A 21346-nucleotide genomic window follows, 5' to 3' on the forward strand; every position below is an offset into this window, starting at 1 on the left:
ATCGGCTTTGTTCTACCATGAGCATTCTGAAAGGGTAAACAAGACCCTGACTGGCAAGTCCTCCAGGACTGGCACTGATTCTTCACACAACACCAATCGCTAGCCACTTGTCAGGGAATTTTAGGAGATGCTCTTGCCACCAGCACCAGTTTTAATGCCGCTTAGTCTACAACGAGCACACACTACATTCCAATATACTGAAGATATTCAGAGGACAAAGCCAACTTTGAGAACCAACAACTCAGAAAACTAACTCGAGTTATATTGTGAAACTATTAGTTCTGCCTACGCAGTGGGAAACTGTTCAGAATTATGATTGAACACGCACTTATCAGTGATGCAATCAAACAACCAAGCCCTGAAGTCATCCCTGCTGAGGTAAGGAATCAGTCAGCACAGACAGGCCCGGCGGGATAGCGCGTTCGCTGTTCATTGCCAAGCCGAGGTTTTCTCCTGGGAGCACGCACTGCACAGGTATGGACGGCAATTAACGCCAATTAAAGCCTTGGGTGCAAGCTGCAGCTCAGCTTTCACAGGCTGCCCTCGAGCGCTGCCCCAGCCTCACACACACAGAGAAACCTCCCAGCAGTACCGGGCACGGAGCGGGGCCCCTGGGCTTCCATCCCAGCCGCGCTGCAGCTCCAAGCGCTCCCAAAGGAAAGCATTTTCCCAAAGGAAAGCGTTTTCGCAGCCCGGGATGGGGGAAATGCTTTTTTCCGCTCCGCTAAGAGCAGAGTGAAAAAGTTGGAGCGCTCCGGGAAGGAGCGGAGTGGGGTCACCTCAGCGCGGGGCTGGCAGCCCTGTCCCGGGAGAAACCTGGCAGCCCTGTCCCGGGAGAAACCGGGCAGCCCTATCCCGGTGGCACTGGCTGAGCTGGCAGCTCTGTCCCGGGGGAACCCGGCAGCCCTATCCCGGTGGCACTGGCCGAACCGGCAGCCCAGCCGCCCGGGGACTCCTGCGGGCTGGGCGAGGCTGGGGACTCCGCCCGCCGCCCCTCCGGGCGCTCCCGAGCGGCGCTCGGGCACAGCCTGCCCGGCGGCCAAAGGCTGCGTTCCCGGCCGCGCTCCCTCCCCAGCTCCCCCTGCCCGCTCCCCTCGGGCCCTCCCCGCGCTCCGCCCGCCGCGGCTGCCCAGGGTGGGCTGCAGCCCCCGCACACGAGCGGCCTCCCCGGTTGGGCTGGCAGAGACGCGGCCTGTGTGCGCCCCGTGTGCGGAGGGACCGGGGCAGAGCCATCGCCCGCTGCTCCCGCTGCTCCTCAGCAGCCCCCGGGCAGCGCCGCAGCCGCCGGAGCTCCCGGACACGCTTGTGCACGGAGCAGGAAGGGGCGAGGTAAGTCGGCTCGAACACTTGCAGCCCTGGAAATGAAACTCACCGCTAAGTTTTCGAAAGTGAATGGATTTTTGAAAGTGAATGAACTTTCTCTTCTCCCTAGCGAGACTGAAGGGAAAGTTAGTCCAAAGCATTCTGCAGCAGCGGCATTTAAACCTGTTACACAGCCTGCAGCAGGGAAAAACAAACAAACAAAGGCAAGATCTGCTTTAGCCTGAGGAGTTCTTCCTCCTGCACTTTCCACAGTCAGGCCTGGCAGCATTTGGTGCTAGCATGAAGGGTTAACCTGCTCACAAAGCCCCATTGCTCTGCTGCACTATGTGTGGTCTATGCTGTGGATATCTCTGGGGGAGGGTGATGTTTTACATCTGCCAAAGAGAATATTCTTCTTTCTCCTCTGTCAGCAGAACAGGGTGTGTTTCAGGCCCTGTGACCCTCACTTTTTTGTTTCAGGATCAGTTTAGAAGGATTGAGGTAGGATAGTGCTCATGCAGATGGGCCACTGAAAGAGGAGAGTGGATGTGGATCAATATGGCAAAAAGAATTGTGCATTGAAACTAGTGTTTTAGTCCATCGAAACTAGTGTTTTAATCCAGTCAATCAAAACATGTGCTAGGTTTATATTAAATGAGAGTGATTTAATTCTTGACCTCTGCACTTCAGAACTCAAAAGCACCAAGCTTTGTGAATCATCTACACACTGATTGTCAAAGGCCAGGACACTGCTGACAGACTTCACTTCCAGCTCTCTTTGCAAGATAAAAATTCTCTCAGATGTCATTCTGCCAGTCCTGTTCCATTTGAAATAAAACAACAAAATTCAAAGACAACCTTGAAATAACATCTAACTATATAGCTGAAAAACATATGGTGGAGAAGATCTAAAATATACTACTTAAGTTACTTAAAAGCAACATTGGGTTTAGCTTGCTTGGTCGGTAGTTCAGCCTTCTGTCCCAGACAGAGGGCTAGAAGTTTATCTGTCTCGAGTCCCCTAAAGAAGTCTATTTTCACATATGACCCCAGATAAAGTTGCAATTGTAGATACCCATGGATCACATCAGACTCATACTGTATTCAAAATGTGTTACAATGATGCAAGGAGCCCTAACACCTGGTTTCAGAATTCCACTGCCCACCTCTAGCTAACCAGTGTATGATTAGCTATATTATTATATTGTAGCAATGGAATTTTCCTGCTGAGATGCTCCTGCTCTCCTCAGTCTTGTACAATCACCAGACACAAGCCCTGCTGAATAGCAGCTTCAGAAATACAAACATTTTTAAAACAAGCTCCAGACTTTTAAGTTCTACTGCAATACAGGGAATGCATTTTTATGTTGCTGTCATGTGCATTTTTGCAAGTTTGCCCACTGATTACTGAGGAACATTTTACTACATGTTCATAAAAAGTCATTATATAGGGGAAAGTCAGATAAAGGCATGCAGTAACAGCCGGTAAGGTCCAAAAGATTATTTTTATTTTGTTGGTAGTGAGTACAGAGCATCCCAGTAGGACCACGATATCTAAACCTCCCTACTTCTACCTATTTCCTTTTAACATAACCACTTTTAACATTTAGAAGAGTTTACCATAAAACGATGGTTCCCTACCGGGACAGAGAATCTTTCCCACATTGTCAGGGCCCAGGCCCATATTCTACCAAACCCCTCACCAGTTCACTGCTCCTGCATTAATAAAGTCCTGTGGCCCACCAGTTCTGCAGGTTAAACACAGGTACTACAAAACCATAACCCTCTTCATCACAACCAAAACAAGCAAAAACCTCTCTACCTTTGCATCCTCTGCTGCACTGCTGATAAACCTTTTTCTTCAAGAAAGAATTCTTTGATAGACTTCACCAGCAAAAAAAAAAAAAACAAACCCTGACACCTCCCCATCTTCAGCTGGGAACAATTTTGAATTATCCATGTGAGCAGAATCAGCTGTGTGAACTTTAGGTTCAGACATATCCCCAGCATCTTTTTTTTTTTTTTCCCTTTACCATGGAGGGTTGCTCATTCAGAAATTTTGGGGTTTGTACAGCCCCAAACAAGTTTATTACAAGTTTTCCTAAGTAAACTCAGAGAGTTATGCTTCCTCCCATCTGTTTCCCAAGAGTAAAGGAAGATACTTTTGCAAATGAGACTGTACATAAAATTGTATAAAATTGTAATTCTACATGGAAAATTTCTAACATTTAGCAGCAATTTACACCTAATTCTGTTACAGAGGATTGTACGTATTTCCGGAGAATACTTGCTTACCTTTTTCAGTTGGGCAATGCTGGAAAAGATAAGTGTAATGGACCCTAGAGAAGTTGCTATCTCTGGAATATATGATAACAGCTTAGACAGAAGTCATGGGCCAGAGAGAAATACTATTTACAGTCCAAGGACACCCCATTTCACTAATTGCTTAGACCAAAAGGAATGGTTTCAGGGGGAGAGAGCAGGAGAAACCCTCCCTGGCGAGCAGGATCAGCGACACACAGAAAATCTGGCACTGAGTCCCTGTGCCTGAACCAGTGACACAGAGCTAAACCTGAGGTACTTCCAAGGCTCACAGGCTCCTCTGAAAGTAAAAATCTTGGCATTCCTACTCAGCCTAAGGATCTGGTGCTGTTAGATTGTAACTGTACTCAGAGCACAATCTGGGTTTGGTAGCCAGGTAAAAAGGCACAGATGAACAGATTTTGCCTTTCCCTGTATTAGGAGACACACCTGCAAATGCAGCAGTTTTCACATTGGGGGTAGCTGGAAATGAGTTTGTTACATGTTTGTTTTGTGGAGAATGGCAGAATGTGCAGTGAGCATATTCATAATTTCCATTGTGAATGGTTCTGTGTGATGTCACTGACACAGACTTACAGAGAAGTTTTGGAAATTGTTGTTCTTAAATTTTTGCCTATTAGAGGTGAAGAGAGATTACAAGGAATGCAAAAGTTTCCACCTCTTATGGGTTTGGCAAATACTTGAAAATGTTCATCTGTCTCAGGAACCAGAAGCAAATGAAAATCAGACTACATATTATATAGGATAGTACATTTGACTGCTGCATAGACTGCATTAAAAGAATAATAAGACAGTAAATGTTTACTGGTTTATTGCCATTGTTGTTAACTTTTTGGGTAGTGAAAATGGGTAAAGTATCCCATTGTCACCTGCAAGTGAACTGACGCTTTAGAGGTAGCAATGCTTACATCTTAATTAGTATCTTTCGGTTTTTTTCTAGGGTAAACCACTGGATTTTGTCAGAAATTCTGCAAGACTGACTAATTATCAATAAAGATGTCATATTTAATAAAAGGATTAAAATGTCCCACTCCTGTGATGTGCAAGGTAGCAGGAAGCCTGTTTAAAGCACACACATTAAAGAACACGTTATTGATCAATGAACAGCAGTTCAAGATTTCACGTGCATCATCTCAGCTGAGCTCTAAGGCAGACTCCTACAGCTACATCATCGTGGGAGCTGGCTCGGCAGGCTGCGTGCTGGCCAACAGGCTGACAGAGGACCCGCAGAGCACTGTGCTGCTTCTGGAGGCGGGCCCCAAGGACACCCTGCTGGGCAGCAAGAGGCTGCTGTGGAAGATCCACATGCCCGCCGCGCTGACCTACAACCTGTGCGATGAGAAGTACAACTGGAGCTACCACACGCGGCCGCAGGCGCACATGGACGGCCGCGTGCTGTACTGGCCCCGCGGCCGCGTCTGGGGCGGCTCCTCCTCGCTCAATGCCATGGTTTACATCCGCGGGCACGCTCAGGACTACGAGCGCTGGGCCAGCCAGGGGGCCCACGGCTGGGATTACGAGCACTGCCTGCCCTATTTCAAGAAGGCACAGACCCACGAGCTGGGGCCGGATCGGTACCGAGGGGGGAACGGCCCTCTGCACGTGTCCAGAGGGAAAACAAAGCATCCTCTGCACCAGGCATTCCTGGAGGCTGCCCAGCAGGCTGGGTACCCCTTCACGGATGACATGAATGGCTACCAGCAGGAAGGCTTTGGCTGGATGGACATGACTATACACCGAGGTAAACCATAAAGGGGTCTCCTCAAGTACAGTAATTTCACGACTATAAGGCGCACCCTTTTGACTAAAATTTCCCCCTGAACCCGAAAGCGCGCCTTATAATCCGGTGCACCTTATATGCTGTACAAAGCTGCGACATTTGCCCCCCCGGGAGGTGTGAGCCATGAGCCGTGGGGGGAGCCGGTAGTGCCGTGGCAGCCGAGTGGAGGCGGGCCCGGGGGCCTCAGCCAGCAACTGCATGGGGGAGCTGGGGGCAGAGCCTCGCTGCAAAAAAAAAGTGCGCCTTATAGTCCGGTGCGCCTTATCTGATCTACAAAGTTGCGAATTTTGCCGACTCCTGGGGGGTGTGCCTTATAGTCCAGTGCACCTTATGGTGGTGAAATTACTGTAATTCCTATTTCTGCTCCAGAAATAATTTTGGAATGTGGACGTATAATCTGCCCATAATGCCATTGGAGTGTTTAGGTTACTACACAGCTATGGCACTCTGTATTTACACCCTATTCATTTCTCAGCAGCTTGCTATCAGTGTGCTGTGTATTTCACAGCAAGTTGCATTGGTAGGAAAGTCCTGATTCACACTTAAATTATGTCATTGTGAAAATTGTTATATTAAAATAATATTTGTAATTATTATATCAAATTGCATTTGCTTTGAACTCTCTATGAAGACTTTCTCTCTGTTGGCATCCTGGTGGTTATTGGCCAAAATCTGAAGCATACTGAGCATGACTGTTTTGATGTTTAATGTAAATATACATTGTAGGTCAAAGATGGAGCACAGCTAGTGCTTATCTTCGCCCAGCCATATCACGCCCAAATTTCTCAGTTGCAGAGAAGACACTTGTAACAAAAATCTTGTTCCAAGGAACAAAATGCATTGGTGTTGAGTATGTGAAAAATGGGCAAAGGAAAAAGGTAAGAGATTTTCAATTTCCAGTGTGAAAGGTATGAATCAGAGCTAAATTATATATATATATTTAAATGTCTATTAAAAATGGCGCTTTACTGTGCAAAATATTCTCTTTTTTTTAGAGGTGATGTTGTTTGTTACAGTGCATGATTCCTTGTCAGTTATTTTACAGTAGATGATGTTCCAGCTGTATTGATTTAGAGATTAACTTCATCATCACATGTTCATCTCCCAGTGCTGAGGGGACGAGCCATAACTCGATGTTACACAGTGTTGTGTAAGAAGTCTGCCTGGAGCCTGTGGTGCAGCCATGCCCTGCCCCAGCACATTGACCAGAGTGCTGCAATGGGGATGTTTCTGAAAAAACAATTCTGGCAGAGGAAAACCTGTAAAAGCCAGATACTGAAATCTGAATAGCTCAAGGGATCAATAACAAATCTTGCCTTATGGTTGGCTGTGGAATTAATATTTCTCAGTTTCAGCCCAACTTCCGCTGAAAATGTGCCTGTGTGGAAGGAAGCTTGAATTATAAAACTCTGTGGATAACTGGTTCGTTTTATGCCTCTTTCAATCCATTGACTTCTGTAAGACCTAAACCATCCACACTTCCCTTAACAGCTGATTATGGACTAGTCTGTCACTAGGACATTGCCTAAAAGGGGCTTGTATGCTGATAACTTAAGATATTTAGTCACAAATGATTATAAAAGAAATATAAAGTATGATAATAATATCCTAGAGAGAGCTGAGAGCTGGTGGTTTGAGTTCAGTAAGCCTTCTAAAACTTAGCAGACAAGTTTTGTAACCAGAAGTTAAAATGCAGAATAAATAATCTGCTCTTTGATTTTTTAAAGTACAGATCAAATCCGCTACTTTCTAAGTGGATTGCAAATGATAATCATTTTACCAATATGAAACAAAATTTGCAGAACCTTTAACTGATTTAATAAGCTATTACATTTCTGTGAAAACAGTACCTCTAATTGCTGTTCTTGTGCCATTATCAAGATCAATTTCATTGAAGAAAGTATTGGAAACCCAATTACACATGATCAAAGAATTTCTGAATACTGGACCATTTAATTTCAAAACTCTTCAATTGCTATGAATATAAGTACAAATTCTACATAGTGAATAATATATATTATATATATAGTGAATATGTATGTACAAAATGCACCTTTGAAGTATTTCCTTTCCTTCCCTCCCCCTTCCCCCTACTTCCCCCAACATCAAAACTGCAGGGTTAGTCTGCTTTTACTTTCTGGAAAATGTTATATCTGTCAGGATGGAAGAACTAATAATTTTATTACATTATGGACATTGAGATGAAGCAATTGACTACATTAAAGTGTTTTTTGTTTTTACAGTCTGTTTTAGATAGAATCTCTTTTGCATCAGTCATCAGCAAAGGGAAAAGATCACCAAAACCTGATTCAAAAATTATTCACAGCCTATTCAGCAGCCAGTGACTTGTTATTTGTCTAACACTGAAGTTCTAGAGATCTCCCAGGACTCCAGTAAGCCCTCTGACAAAAATAGGAAAGGTAGACTGGACATCCCTGGACTTTTTAAGTTCAGAATAAAGCAGAAAAGTATATTTATACTTTATATTTCATATAAAGGATGAAAATGTTTTAATGTATTATAGGCTAACTCAAACAAAAGTGTGTCAAAGTCACTTTTTCCTCTTAGCATATTAGCTGTGATATTATGAATAACTTTGTGTGGGCTAGGAATAACTACAGTGCTGACTTTGCAGTGGGTTTAGCCTGAGCAAGCATCATTTGAATACTGCTCTGAACAAACTGGTACCAGCTCTGAGTGTACCATAGAAAATGTAAATAAGTCAAATAAGTTTGTAAAACATGCAAAATGCAGCTCAAGGTATTGATTCAACAGGCTCTGATACGGTGTTTATTTGTCTTAACATACTAATGATTGCCCAGAGCAAAACAATAACAAATAGAACAAGTAGAAGATAACATCACTGGCATCTGTTGGCCATATCAGATAAATAGTGTGAAAATGCTTTTTGGTTTTTTTTTGTTAAAATTCCGAGTCAAAGGCAGAGGAATAATTTAGCAGCCTGTATCATGACCAGCTCAGGGCTGAGACCAAATCATTTGATGAAAAGAGTGTCAGCAAAACAAAATTCAATTTGTGCTTGCAGCCAATTTTATCAGTAGTGCTTTAGTGAATGGGGGGCTTTTGAGGATTACCATGAGCTAAGAAATCAAACTTTAGCCTTGGTTGAATTTAAAAAAAATAAGCTCTTGAGAATGTTTGAGCTACCATGTCTGTAAATTCCAAATCTTCCTTAGGAGTTTCAGTGTGAATTGACAGAGGGTTGCTGAAGATGGCAGAGAAGCTTAGCTCCTGATCCGAGTGCCACAGGTACCATTCCCCTGGCAAGTAGGACAGGAGCTGGGCTCAGTGTTCCTGTGCCATACAGTTTGAATGGATTGTAGAGATGGGAATAAATACAGGAATGATCAAAGCAAAAGCTTGATTCCTTCTCTCTGTGGAAAATTCTGACAAGACAGGAATACATTTAAATGAGGAAAATGTGAGGGAAGGGTGTCTAATCTGGATCAGAGCAGCATAACCAAAGAGCAGTCCCTGACACTGCTTGCATTCAGCTCAGGCTTAATAATCTTAGGGCTTTTGTGCTCATTTCCTTTTAGGTTTTTGCCAATAAGGAAGTTATTTTAAGTGGAGGTGCCATAAATTCTCCCCAGCTGCTTATGTTGTCTGGAATTGGAAATGCAGATGATCTAAAAAAACTGGGGATCCCTGTTGTTTGCCATCTTCCTGGTAATTTTTTCCTTTCTTCTTTCATCTTTCTATGGATGCAATTGAACGGCCATTAAATTAAATTAATAATGAAATTGAATTTTCTTGATGTCAAGTTGTGAAGACTGAAACACATTGAAAACATGGTTGTTACAAATCACTGGAAAGATGTATTGATTTTATACAAATCAGTGGAAACATGCATTGATTTTAGAACTTAGCAACAAACTCCTCTTTCTTCACCACATTTGAAAGTAAAAAGTGCCTTTCTGAAGGCATATTTTTATAGTCAAGGAGCACACTTGTCACTAAGAGTTTTGAATTACTTTTGATCCACAACAGATTTTATAAACTCCCAGTGTCATAAATATTCAGATATAGAAGAAATTATATTAACTTTTCCTTAAAGTTAAAGAAGTAAGCACAGTATTAAGCCATATCTGGCAATTTTGGAACAATTGATATACCTGCCATTTAACTTCCTATTTTCATTCTAGTTATGCTATGTTTAGGTAAAACCTTATTCTGACATGAGTAAAAGGCTGATGTGACTCATGGCCTTGGTCTGTGTCATCACTGCCCTAGACATTGGTTTAGTTCCCACTTGAGATGTTCTCTGCTTGAAACATGGTGGGCAATTGTTCTGTGTGAAATAACATTTTTTCCCTCTCACTTTCTTCTCCCTCCTCCCTTGCTACCCCCTGCAGGAGTAGGCCAGAACCTTCAGGACCATTTAGAAGTGTATGTCCAGCACAAGTGCACCAAGCCTATTACTCTGTATAGTGCACAAAAGCCCCTTAACATGGTGAGGATTGGTCTCGAATGGCTTTGGAAGTTTACAGGTATGAAGCAAAGTATGCAATCACTCTAGCACTGACTGATTTAGGATTATGATGGCCTTTTATCTCTGAGTTTTGTAGTCTAGAAGCCTTAATATATAATCTTCTTCATGCTCTGGGAAATAACTGCAACTTGCAAATGGATTTGAACAATTTATTTTCTTCTATACCAGAATATTTTAAAGTTCTTAGTATATACCATTTTTAACATTGCTATATCTCATGCAAAGAAAAATTCTTCATTTAAGAAAAGCTATTGCAAAAAAGATGGAGAAAATATTCTATTTTAAATCAATGTGATGTCAATAAAAACATATTGTTCAACTGACTTAAGTTTCTTGTATAATTGTCTCAAAAAAATTTGTTGCTCTGATCAGAATTCTTTTGGCATGCAAGTAAATGTGAATTGACTTTCCTTAAAATGACACATGAATTTTCAGTACTTCAGTCATAAGTTGTACCTTAAAACGAATCTGTAAATATAATCCTTGATGTCAGTTAAATAGCTTGGCCAAAGTTGAGCTCCACATCACTTGCTGAATTATGTTTTTATTTGGCAACTTATGCTGGGTATGTGTGGCTTTTTACCATGCAAGTTAATATTGAGGGCTAATTTACAGTTTTAAACAGAAATTAAAATAACATAAGGCACATTGCAGGGCTTGCATCTTCCCTTCAGGGTAGGCAGTGTGGATGGCTCTGCCTATGCCATGTGACTGATGGGATAACTGGAGTGCCCGTCATGGGGAGAGCAGTGCAGGAGTATCAGGATGTGCAGCCAGTTCCCTGCACACCTGTTAGGATCCAAAGCTGCTTCTGCAGTCAGACCCCTGCCAGTTACAGTGAGATAACTGTAACATCCCATTCCCAGATCTGTGGCATTTCCAAAGTTATGCATATTTACATTTACCCAGGAATTTAAAAGCAGATGAAAGTGATGCACACTGCTTAAACCACAAGCTGTTCATAATGGATTTGGATTCCTTGCAATCGACTCTGGACATATAAATTATTCATAGTAGTGCAACTAAGGGTTAAAAACAAGTGGACTTGTTGCTCTTCTGAGGTGTTTAATGTCATCTTCTCTCTCCCTTACACTCTCTAGGTGAGGGAGCCACTGCCCACTTAGAATCTGGTGGTTTCATCCGAAGTGCACCAGGGGTTCCTTACCCCGACATTCAGTTCCACTTTCTTCCCTCCCAGGTGATTGACCATGGTCGGGTTGCTTCCAAAATGGAAGCTTACCAGGTGAGTTGAAGAGAATGTTCCAGTAAGGGTTTGTAGTGATTAGCAAGGAAGTTTATGCTCCATTATAAATGTTGATCATTTGGCTGTATACTGAAAAAATACTTTGTTCAGTAGACTGCTTAACCTCCTTCACCGGGGAAAAAACACAGCCTTGTTATTTGATATTGCCACCAAACTTCTGCTAGTTTTTATCTCTGGGAAAGAAGGCAAATACTGAATTAAGTTCTCACTCTACTGAAGTGCCTCAGAGCTGTGGGTTAGGACACAACTTTGCAGTGGGACAAGGTGTTCCCTCTTCCACTGCAGTTTAGGCAGAGGTTTAAGTGGAAATGTATAGAAACATTCATTTATTCACTGGCACAAATCCAAGCCCCTTTTTAGACTATCATCTTGATCCAAAATTCTGAATGCTAATTCTGGGGAACTGTCACTGAATAGATATGTTTTTCCTTGCTAATCTGTTTCCTTCAGAAACATAATAATTTGGTCCAGTTGCTGATTGTATTAGAGTGCTCTGATACTACTAAACTGGAATGGTTGTGCTTTAAATGAAGAGAACAGCTGTGAATTGATGTGACAGGCATGTTTCCTCCCTGCAATGGAATTACATATTTACAAAAGAGATTCCATATAAAATGAAAAAATGTTCAATGTTATTTTCCACTATCTCTGGTTAATGCTTACATTTGCTGAATTTGTAAAGTCTATCTAAATTTCAAAAAAGAAAAAAAACAAACCCAAAGAAAACATGCTGAATTTGGAAGCAGACCTGGTGGGATTGTCTCACAAGTACAGCGTGGGTGTTGCAGGTCCACGTGGGACCCATGAGGAGCACAAGTGTGGGCTGGCTGAAGCTGAAGAGTTCAGACCCAAATGACCACCCCATCATTGAGCCCAACTACCTGTCAACAGGTGACTGCAGCCTCTCCTTGCTCTGATGTCAGCTTTTTTCCTGTTCTGTTTCAGCAGCTGATTTCTGTCCCTACTCATCACCAGTTCAGAAATGCTGGCTGGTACATTGTCACTTATTTCTCATTTATAAAAGTCAACTAGTATGAAAAGAGGTGATTGTGCAAAGCACTGTGTAAACTAGAAAGAATTCCCTGTTGGGAATGAAGTCAGAATTCTCAGTATCTGCTGTGTCTTGCTGTTTGTTTCATCACTCCCTCTGCTTGTGAAGGAACAAATTTATTTTGCTTCTTTGTGCTGAGACTATTTTCCTTTTCCTAGACAGTGAGTACAGCAAGAGAAAGTGCCATATTCACATCTTCCCTTTTGGGCTTTTGCAATATAAGCAACAGTTTTGTTCACAGTGGATGTAAATATCTGTGACTTTGAAAAATATTGCACTTTATTATGGCTATCAGCAAGAAGTGAGAGACTTTCCTTCCAGCCTTTTTTCTGCAATGCTGCTTTACTCTGTTTTGCATTCTGTATATTCTGGTAAATTAAATGTGTACTTACAATTTTCTTGTTTTCTCTCTATACAGAAAGAGATATTTGGGAATTCCGCCAGTGTGTCAAGTTGACCAGAGAGATCTTTGCTCAGAAAGCTTTTGAAAAATTTCGTGGGCCTGAAATTCAACCAGGAAATCATGTTCAGTCTGACAAAGAAATAGATGCTTTCATAAGGCAGAAGGCTGATAGTGCTTATCATCCTTCCTGCACCTGCAAAATGGGTCAGCCTTCAGACAGCACTGCTGTAGTGGATCCCCAAACAAAAGTAATTGGTGTTGAAAACTTGAGAGTAGTTGATGCTTCAATAATGCCCAGTGTTGTCACTGGAAATCTGAATGCCCCAACTATCATGATAGCAGAGAAAGCTGCAGATATAATTAAGGGCCTTCCATCACTTGAGGAGAAAAATGTTCCTGTATATCAGCCCAAGACCTTGGAAACACAGAGATAAATATTCTCATCCTTTCATATAATTTGCTATTTAGTCTTTCATCCACATGTTGGACTGTCATACTGAATATGCCAACATGATAAATAGGCAAAACAACATATCCTATTAAAATAACTATTAATTTGAATAATTGTTTTGGTATTAGACTACATACTGTTTGTCTAATCAGCTGGCTCAAAGGTCCTTTTTTTAGAATCATTGAATATGCTGAGTTTCAAGGGACCAATCAGGATCATGGAGTCCAACTCCTGGCCCTGTGCAGGACACTCCAAGAATCATAAATTTGATTAAATATGACCTTGAATTCAAATTTTCTGTTGAAGAGAAGCTGTTTCTAAATGCCAAGATGTTTGTACACATCAGACAGAAATATGTGTGTGATTGCACGAGGAATGGAAGAGATTGATGCGTGCTGTTTTGAAAAAGATTATGTTAGTTGAAGAATTTTAACTGCTAAGAGAATGTTACCCAGGATAATAGATAATCAGTGATCACCACAACCTGCAAAGAATGGTTAAGCAAATGTAAGCACTTATGCAACTTCATATTCAAGAGCTGGATTAGTTTTTATCAGAATTCGTAGGAAAGGGAGGAACCTGCATGTGCTCAGAGTTTGTAAAATGTCGTTTTTATTAAAGGAATGAACAGTTTACAAATCCTCACTCAGATTTCACTAAGCTCAGTAGTCTCTAACTGTACAGCATTCAGGGAGAAGACACACAGTGTATTTATCAGCAACTTATTTTTCTAAAACATGCAGAACTGGAGTTGATATTTATAAAAATATACTGGAAAACGGATATTTCTCTTTGGTTTGTTTTGTTGTTTTTTTTTTTCCACAAGGAGATGAGTAGAATTCTGCTCACAATTTTAGCTGATGTAGTTGTACCACTCTAAGCAGTAGGAGATCCCCACTTCATATAACATCCTTAAGGTGATTGGTATTGAGAAGATGATTTGGCAAAAGATATTTACCAGTAAATATTCTGAACGGTGCCTTGCTATCACTCAAATTTTATTTAGAAAAATTGCAGCCAAACTATATTTAAAAGGAAATGTTACTCAAAATAACTGTATAAAGTCAGATATTGATAAAATGGGAAGAGGTCTTTTTAAATTAAAAGGCAAATATCTTATTCAGTGAACCAATGCTATATTCTAGTTAGGACTTAAATCTTGGCTTTTTTAATTTTCAGATGTGTAAGTTAAGATACCTGTGCTTTCATGGCTGTTTTTGGTGTTAAACTATCTTTCAGGTATTGATTTAAAAAAAAAAAAAAACACAAAACCTAAAGAAACTGGACTCACTGAAAGAAAGAAATTGATTCCATTGATTATTTTCTATTTATTAAGTATTCCAAAGTAACTTCTGACTAAGCTGATGTCGAGTCATAAAGTAAAAGCTTCTGTAGCCTAAGATTGCTCAGGACTTTTGGCAAAGAGAATAAACTTAGGTTCAGGGGGAAAAAAGGGAATTTTACACCATTTTAACAGACTGTAGAAAACCTTGCTGACTCAGATGTTGGCTGGAGGGAAAACTGCAGATGTTTAGGGCAGAGCACCTGGTGCTGCTCTGTAAGGCACTGACTGGAAGCTCTGCTGAAGGAAAGGACTTAGAGCATTTGCATAAACACAAACAAAACCACTGAAGATGGAAGATGATAGCAGTGAACTCTGCTCCAAAGGGAGACAGGTAAACCCTTTCTATGTATGTGATGCATTCTTTTGAATGAGGGGAAGAACAAAAATATTTCACATCATAGATGACAGATTAGCTGAGTTAAGGAGATTATTCATCTGGTGCAACTGTTTGAGAAAAGCATGGGTTGTATATTCTGTACCTCCTAATGGAAAATAATTATTTCTCAGCACTTATGCATGTGAGATTTTTCTTTAAAGGTATTTAGTAAGTTCTAGCATCATTTGGGATACAATAAGATATTTTAAATTATATGCACTGGTGAGACTTACCACACTCCTGTGCAGTTGAGAAGGGAGGTAATTTGGCAAGATGAGATACTGAAGTTCCTGCATTTGCAGATTTACAATGTGGGGTTCCACTCCAGGCATGCAAGCTGGGAATTGTTATTATGCAACTGCAGAGGATTAACTAGCCAGGGGCTTACATAACTTACCAGTGACCATGCCCAGACTCTCCTCTGCTGTAGTGCCAAGCTCTAAAAAGAGGAGTAAATAGCAAGGTTAGGTATCCATGTGTCTTTTGTTCAGGAGATATTGCTGCACTGAGAAATCAGATAATCAGGCATTTCTTCTGAAACATCATCATCTTTTCTTGCAGTTCTAAGAACCCACAGAACCTCCCCTCCTAAGCACTGAAACATTTTCATTGCTGTGAACTGCAAGTTGCTTTACTAATTCCAGCCTCACTGCTGTAGAACATTGAGGCTCCTTCATGAGATTGCTTTGATGCAGTGCTGAAGGGTTTGTTGCCCTGGGGAAATCTTTAAGTAGCATCATTTTACCAATAGTTTCTCCTGTGTTGTATCTGGTTGCTGCTACTGAATTACTGTTAAAATTTTTTCTGACTTCCAGCAGAGTTAAGTCTGCTAAAGGGTCCTTAGAACAGGTCTAGGTAATTCTAACACATCCTGTGGAGCACGGGCAGTCTCACAGCTGCAATTAACCATCTTTTACACCTTATTGGACTGCAGAACACAGTTTGTAATTCCACAGTTTTACCTATTTAACAAAATAATACAGTGTGATTATTCCCAATTCTACCCAGATATAAATTCCATAAATATACAGATAATATATTATGTGTTGAAAACCAGTTAACTGTAAAAGCTGTTTGTTTCAAGAGCTACTAGACCTGCCAGCATGGTTTGGACCAGCAATGGCACTGCAAGAGGGAACACCAGCATCTCCATGGAAATGGCTTGCTGCGGATGCTCCAGGCAGTTGGAGGTCTGTGGCTGGGGACAAAGAGATTAGGAAAAGTGACCAAAAATATTTCTTTTGTACACACATTTCAGCTCAAGTGGTTTCAGTATGAGAAATGCTTTTAAAGGCAGCAGAATATAGCAGTATTTGTAAAATTGCATTGTATTTAATTTATGCAAGATTTTGCACACACAACCTTAAAATCATTTCCAAGTCTCTGCTTTCAATTAGTCTGCAACCAAATTAGGCAGCTATATGAACACTGGAAAAGTGGGCTTGGAATATGCATTTTCTATAAAATAAACATCGAAATAGATTTTGAGGAATAATAAAAACATAAATATATTAAATAATACAATATATATATAATTAAATAAGACTAAAAGTAATTAAATACTTTTTATATTATAGTTAAAATGAAGAGGGAGAACATAAACATCTCTTATTACACTATTATAATTTTTAGTCTCAATTCTTCTGTCAGCCAAGCTCCAAAAAGAGACACTGTTCAAGATTCATGTTTTCTGTGAATTGACTTCACTATAGAATATTACCAGTGTTCAATTCTTTACTAGTACTTTCTCTCATTAAATATATCTATAAATTAATTTTGAGTCTTTTAAATGATGATTTCATTGTTGAGAGAATTTCTAGTTTTTTGTACTAATTACTATGATTGGTAGTATTCTAAGGGTGCCAATTAGCATGCAATTATGCATATATTGATTACTTGTTACCACATATTTCTGTAGTAAAACCAAACAAGTATTCTTTGAATCTATACAAATGTTCTCTCCTAAGCCAATAACTACACAGAATATGGTCTGCAACTAAAGATCCTTCATTGTTTATTTTTGCAAACAGCTCTCTCATAAAATTTCTTATCTACCTTAAAGAGTCTCTTATCCCACTATTAAAGGCTGAGGACAAAGAGCATGAAAGTACAGTGAAGTCAGCATATTGTTTTCTGTCTCCTTGGAGAAATCACTAATTAAAAATCCTGTCACTGTGCTCAGTCTGCAAAACCTGATGTGCTATCAAATGTCCATGCTGGACAAAATACAAGTTTGAGATTGTCTTTCTCCTTTTGTTTTTTAAAGTTTAACTTCAGTTGCCTTGAAGGTGGAACCCAGAAGTGGGTTTACCACAGGAGGTAAAACTTTGAAATCTACTCATTTCACAGGGATAGCTCCATTTTGACTTCCCAGATTTTGTTTCTGCAAGCTGGGAAAGTGTAACAAAGTGAGTATTGGTGGGTAACCTCCCAAGAGCTTCCCAAGACAGCGTGGAAAATTTCTTTAAATTTTTCAGGGTATTTTAGTCAAATTTTCCTAATAGTTTCCATAGGTCTGTCTCTAGGGAAGTAGTAATCCCTTTAGCACATTTCTGTGTGGTTAGCAGCAACCATTCATAAAAGACTTGCACTATGTGACACTGCAGACTGATACCCTATTCCACACATTCCCTCCCATTCTTATAACACTGCAAATTGACTTCAACATTCGGAGGTTCTTGGTGAAAAAATTATTAGTAAAAGGACTCCCAAGTATAATAAAATTATTACACAGTTTTATTTTGAAGAACATTTTGCATTTGTTTTAATACAAAATGATGTAGGTCAAGAAATAATTTACAAACCTTTAAGTTCTTATCCTGGCATTGGAAATAAGAATGATTTCAGAGGAAGTCTGTAAGCTATTCATAGGAAACTGTCATTATGTACAAAATGTTTATTACATGTTTTAAACATCACATTTGTAAAAATGTGAACTGGATTGCTATCTAGCATAGGAACTACAGGTAAAACCTGATAAGATAACTTGTTAGAACAAGTCATTGTTATCCAGTGCTAACAAAATAGACAGTAGCTTTCAGGGTGTTTTAATTATCCTCCAAGGTCATTTCAGCCTCAAAGACATTTCAGGGTTTTACTGCATTGAGAACAATATCAAAGCCCTCTCTTGATTGCATAAAAATAAATCTTTGAAATAGTACACATAGAGCAACAGAAAGGTAGAGGCAACAAAATATTTTTTATATCAAGGTTTTTGGTTTTGTGTAGACTCCTACTATCACATTTATTCTCTTTTCAAGCAGAGAAAGTACTACTGAAGTAAAGCATTTTCATTTACCTGTGAAGTAGTTTCTGCCTCAGAGATTTCCTATGTCAATTTAGGGGATGTAGGTATTACACTTTGTCGAAACTAATTGTCTCATGACCAGGAACACCCTGGCATGAACCTGCCAAGGCATTTGGGTTTTGGAATTTTTTGCATGGGGTTATTACAAAAATAAAATTAGAGCTATTTTTTCAGTCAAAAAAATAAAAAAAAAGAAAGTTGAAATTAGTTTAAATTTTTTTACCCTTCCAAGTATAAGACTGAGTAGTCAATGGTGCATCCCTTTTGCAGAGAGATTCTTTTGACTCAATTATTAAAAAAAAAAAAAAGTGATCTGTTGCCAAGTTCAAACTTGACACTTTATCCCAAAAAGAGATTTACACTGAGAGGTGGCTCTATTTAAATATTTATGCTATAGATCTATGTATTCCAAGTAAAAATACTTCTATCTAGAATTCTGTGGAGAGTTACAATAATTAGGGTCCATAAATATTGCTGCAGTTCAATTACGGTACAATAATTACAAAATATAGAACATCTCTTTACAAATACAAATCATTGTATATTACAATTAATTTACAATATTTTCTACTATATAATTTTTAGCAAACTATCTTATCTAATTCTACTATAACCTGGTTGCAAGTGCATTAGTAAGAATGCAATTATTCCAGTATATTTTGCCCTTAACATGATAGTCATAAAACAGACCATCTGAATGATATTTTCCTATGTAAACTGATGTTACATATGACAGATTATTCTTTATATAACTTCTTTTTCCAACGATCTCTAACAGGTAGAGCATGACAAATTGTATTTTAGAAGAGCATTAAAGAAAAGAAATCAGGAGGCAAGTTTGAAAACAATGTTAGGATGGATATGCAATGGGTAGCTGATATGCTTTGAGCACTGAGGTAATGACATTATTGGTTGTCATCACTCATCTCATGTTGCTGTTTCCCACACAATCCTGTGCAAGACCTGTACAGACATTGTCATTGACAAAATCCTGCTCTGCTAGGAAGGACAGCAGCACAAGGTTGAAAGACAGGCAAGATATTACACCTCAGAATCCTGCTCTAGCCCTCAAAAAACTGATTGTCACAATCTGCTTAGTTTCAAAATAACCTTATTCCTACAGAGGAACTGAAGGTTCTGCGGGAGGAGGCTTGACCTACTGCAGCTCTGTTCACATTTCGGCAACCTGGAGATAATAAATTTATTAATTATGGCTTCCTTGAGGTGTGACATCACTCATACAAAACTTGGATTGGTTATTCACTCCAGATAGTGCCTAGCATCTTGAAACTATGAGGCACTTTTTTCTGTTATTAGAACATTTTCCTTGCTAAATACTATAAGCTTGTAATGCATATCATTTCATCAGCTAAGTCTTCTTCGTATCGTCCCATTTCCGGCTCTTCGTCGCTGTAGCCAGGACCAAAATCTTGAAGTTCATAATCTTGTCTGCTTAAAATTGGAAACATATCCCCATTGGTCCCATTGCTGATATTTCCATTGAGAAGGTTACTTGCTGCACTCTCCATCTCATCAATAGTCATGTCACATGCATCAGCAATCTCGTGTTTTGTAGCCGAAACAAATTTAGGGTCCTTGGCATACCTTCCCAGGCCTTCAGATATAAGTACCTGGGAGAGAGGGAGAATTTTAGTGCAATTACAGAACAAAAGACAGATCATAACATTGCACATTGATGGAAAGCACTAGAAACCCATGCTGAATCACTGGAGCAACACACAGCCAAACTGTGCAGGTAAATAACAATTAAATCAACAATGAAAAGTCTCCCAAGCACACCATGATGTGGGATCATGTAAGGGGTGCTGCAGTACATCTGACACTTCTTAAAGATTTGGCAGGAGTCTTTGCTGAACATCAATCATCAGTCTGATACACCAAAGACAACAGTTAATAATCTCAGGTGGTGCAGTTATAACAATTGTCTGAAATACAGAATTTTATGTGTTCTCAGTACTTTAGAGTACACGGAAAAAAGAGGTTGAATTCCCACTTGCAAAACCATAACAAAATGTGTTGTTTAGCTCCCAGCAATGGAAAGGAAGTGATGAATGGAAGGTACAACATTAACTATGATTTAGAAATGCTTCACACACTTTGTCTTCAAATCTTTCTTCATATAAAAGGGAATTTTTAGTATTCTTTAGTACACCTCAAAATCAATCCTTGCAGTTGTTATTCTCCTCTGCATTTAGTACGCTGATTCATGGAATTTTTGATCTTCTATTCAGATTACTACAGAAATGGGGATATATTTCAATAGAAGAACAGAAATTGCTTCCTTATTGCCATTGTGGAAAGATACTTCAGAACTGATGCTCATCTAGAAAACTTAAATTTCAGAATTCTGAAGTGTCTTTAGTTCTCTGATTAATCTCTCACTAGTGTGAAGATCTGGATTCAGCAGAATTTACTACACAACAGTCATTAATAAATTCCCCTCTGTATCTAAAACCAGTTTGTGGCTATAAAACTAAAAATCCATTTTCAGAGAGCTGCTGTGAATTGAATGGTGTGTTTTTAACAGTGTGCCCAGCAGTGCAGAGACAGCACTCCTGGCTCCTCCAGCACTCACCGCTTCCACCAGGCTGTCAGCGCTCCGCTGCTTGTCGCTGTGTTTGTGCCTCAGGTCGTTGGGGACGGTCAGGCTGGCTGGTGTGAATGTCCTGTAGGAAATGTCGGGGTCATCCGTGTACCAGGAGCTCCTGTGCAAGGAGGGCAGGCTGCCATTCATGTGCTCTGTGGAGTCAGCCCTGTCCACCTGGATCAGGGGGGTGTAATAGGGGGAGTGGTCCCTGGTGGGAGGGGTGGCAGGGGGGGTGGCCCAGGAGCGCGTTGAACGACTCGGTGAATGTTTATGAGCTTTGCTGGAATCCAGACCTGCCACAGCCATCACCTGGTAAAGGGAAGAATTTTAAAAGTTAGTGATTTCAAGTATTCAGTCATACTAATTTCTCACTTCAGCAGTTAGCTCAAACCAATTTCTCAGGCAGCAGCTACTCAAAGTTAACATTTTCTGACTTGCAGTAGCCATGTGAGAGAGGAACAGGGCTGAAATTGGCAAAATGACACAACAAAATGGTATTTTTTCTATTTTATTCATATCACAAAATCTTTTTCTTGCACAATATATTAAAGAAAACAAAAGTATAGAAACATTCCTTCTGTCCAGGACAGGATAGGAAGCTGTCAGCATTTGCCAAGCTGGGCA

General features: G+C 40.2%; 2 protein-coding genes and 1 long non-coding RNA gene across 18 annotated transcripts in view; 2 read left to right on the forward strand and 1 right to left on the reverse strand.

The window, feature by feature from the left end:
- Positions 1 to 397: 397 nt before the first annotated feature.
- CHDH (choline dehydrogenase) lies at positions 398 to 13867 on the forward strand. 2 transcript variants are annotated; one of them, XM_033071463.1, is made up of 8 exons: positions 398 to 474; positions 4565 to 5365; positions 6131 to 6282; positions 8965 to 9094; positions 9781 to 9915; positions 11018 to 11160; positions 11970 to 12072; positions 12651 to 13867. In XM_033071463.1, the coding sequence occupies exons 2-8, from the start codon at positions 4621 to 4623 to the stop codon at positions 13067 to 13069; spliced, it is 1827 nt and encodes a 608-aa protein (XP_032927354.1). In that variant the 5' UTR covers positions 398 to 474; positions 4565 to 4620; the 3' UTR covers positions 13070 to 13867. The 2 variants fall into 2 exon arrangements, with proteins under 2 accessions (XP_032927354.1, XP_032927353.1); XM_033071462.1 differs by lacking the exon at positions 398 to 474 and adding an exon at positions 1188 to 1329.
- An 814-nt stretch (positions 13868 to 14681) lies between these two features.
- Positions 14682 to 21346, forward strand: part of LOC117002402 — a 59667-nt gene continuing 53002 nt past the window's right edge. Inside the window, exon 1 of the long non-coding RNA XR_004419274.1 lies at positions 14682 to 14762. This is a non-coding gene — a long non-coding RNA (uncharacterized LOC117002402). The remainder of the gene's footprint in view (positions 14763 to 21346) is intronic.
- CACNA1D (calcium voltage-gated channel subunit alpha1 D) overlaps positions 17521 to 21346 on the reverse strand; it is a 171158-nt gene continuing 167332 nt past the window's right edge. For all 15 annotated transcript variants that reach the window (XM_033071448.1, XM_033071451.1, XM_033071458.1 and 12 more), the window contains 2 exons: positions 20711 to 21031; positions 17521 to 19745 (listed from right to left, as the gene is read on the reverse strand). In XM_033071448.1, the coding sequence (XP_032927339.1) occupies positions 19452 to 19745; positions 20711 to 21031 (615 nt within the window). In that variant the 3' untranslated portion in view covers positions 17521 to 19451. The remainder of the gene's footprint in view (positions 19746 to 20710; positions 21032 to 21346) is intronic.

This window comes from Catharus ustulatus, chromosome 13 (genome assembly GCF_009819885.2).
Source record: "Catharus ustulatus isolate bCatUst1 chromosome 13, bCatUst1.pri.v2, whole genome shotgun sequence".
Lineage (NCBI taxonomy): Eukaryota > Metazoa > Chordata > Aves > Passeriformes > Turdidae > Catharus > Catharus ustulatus.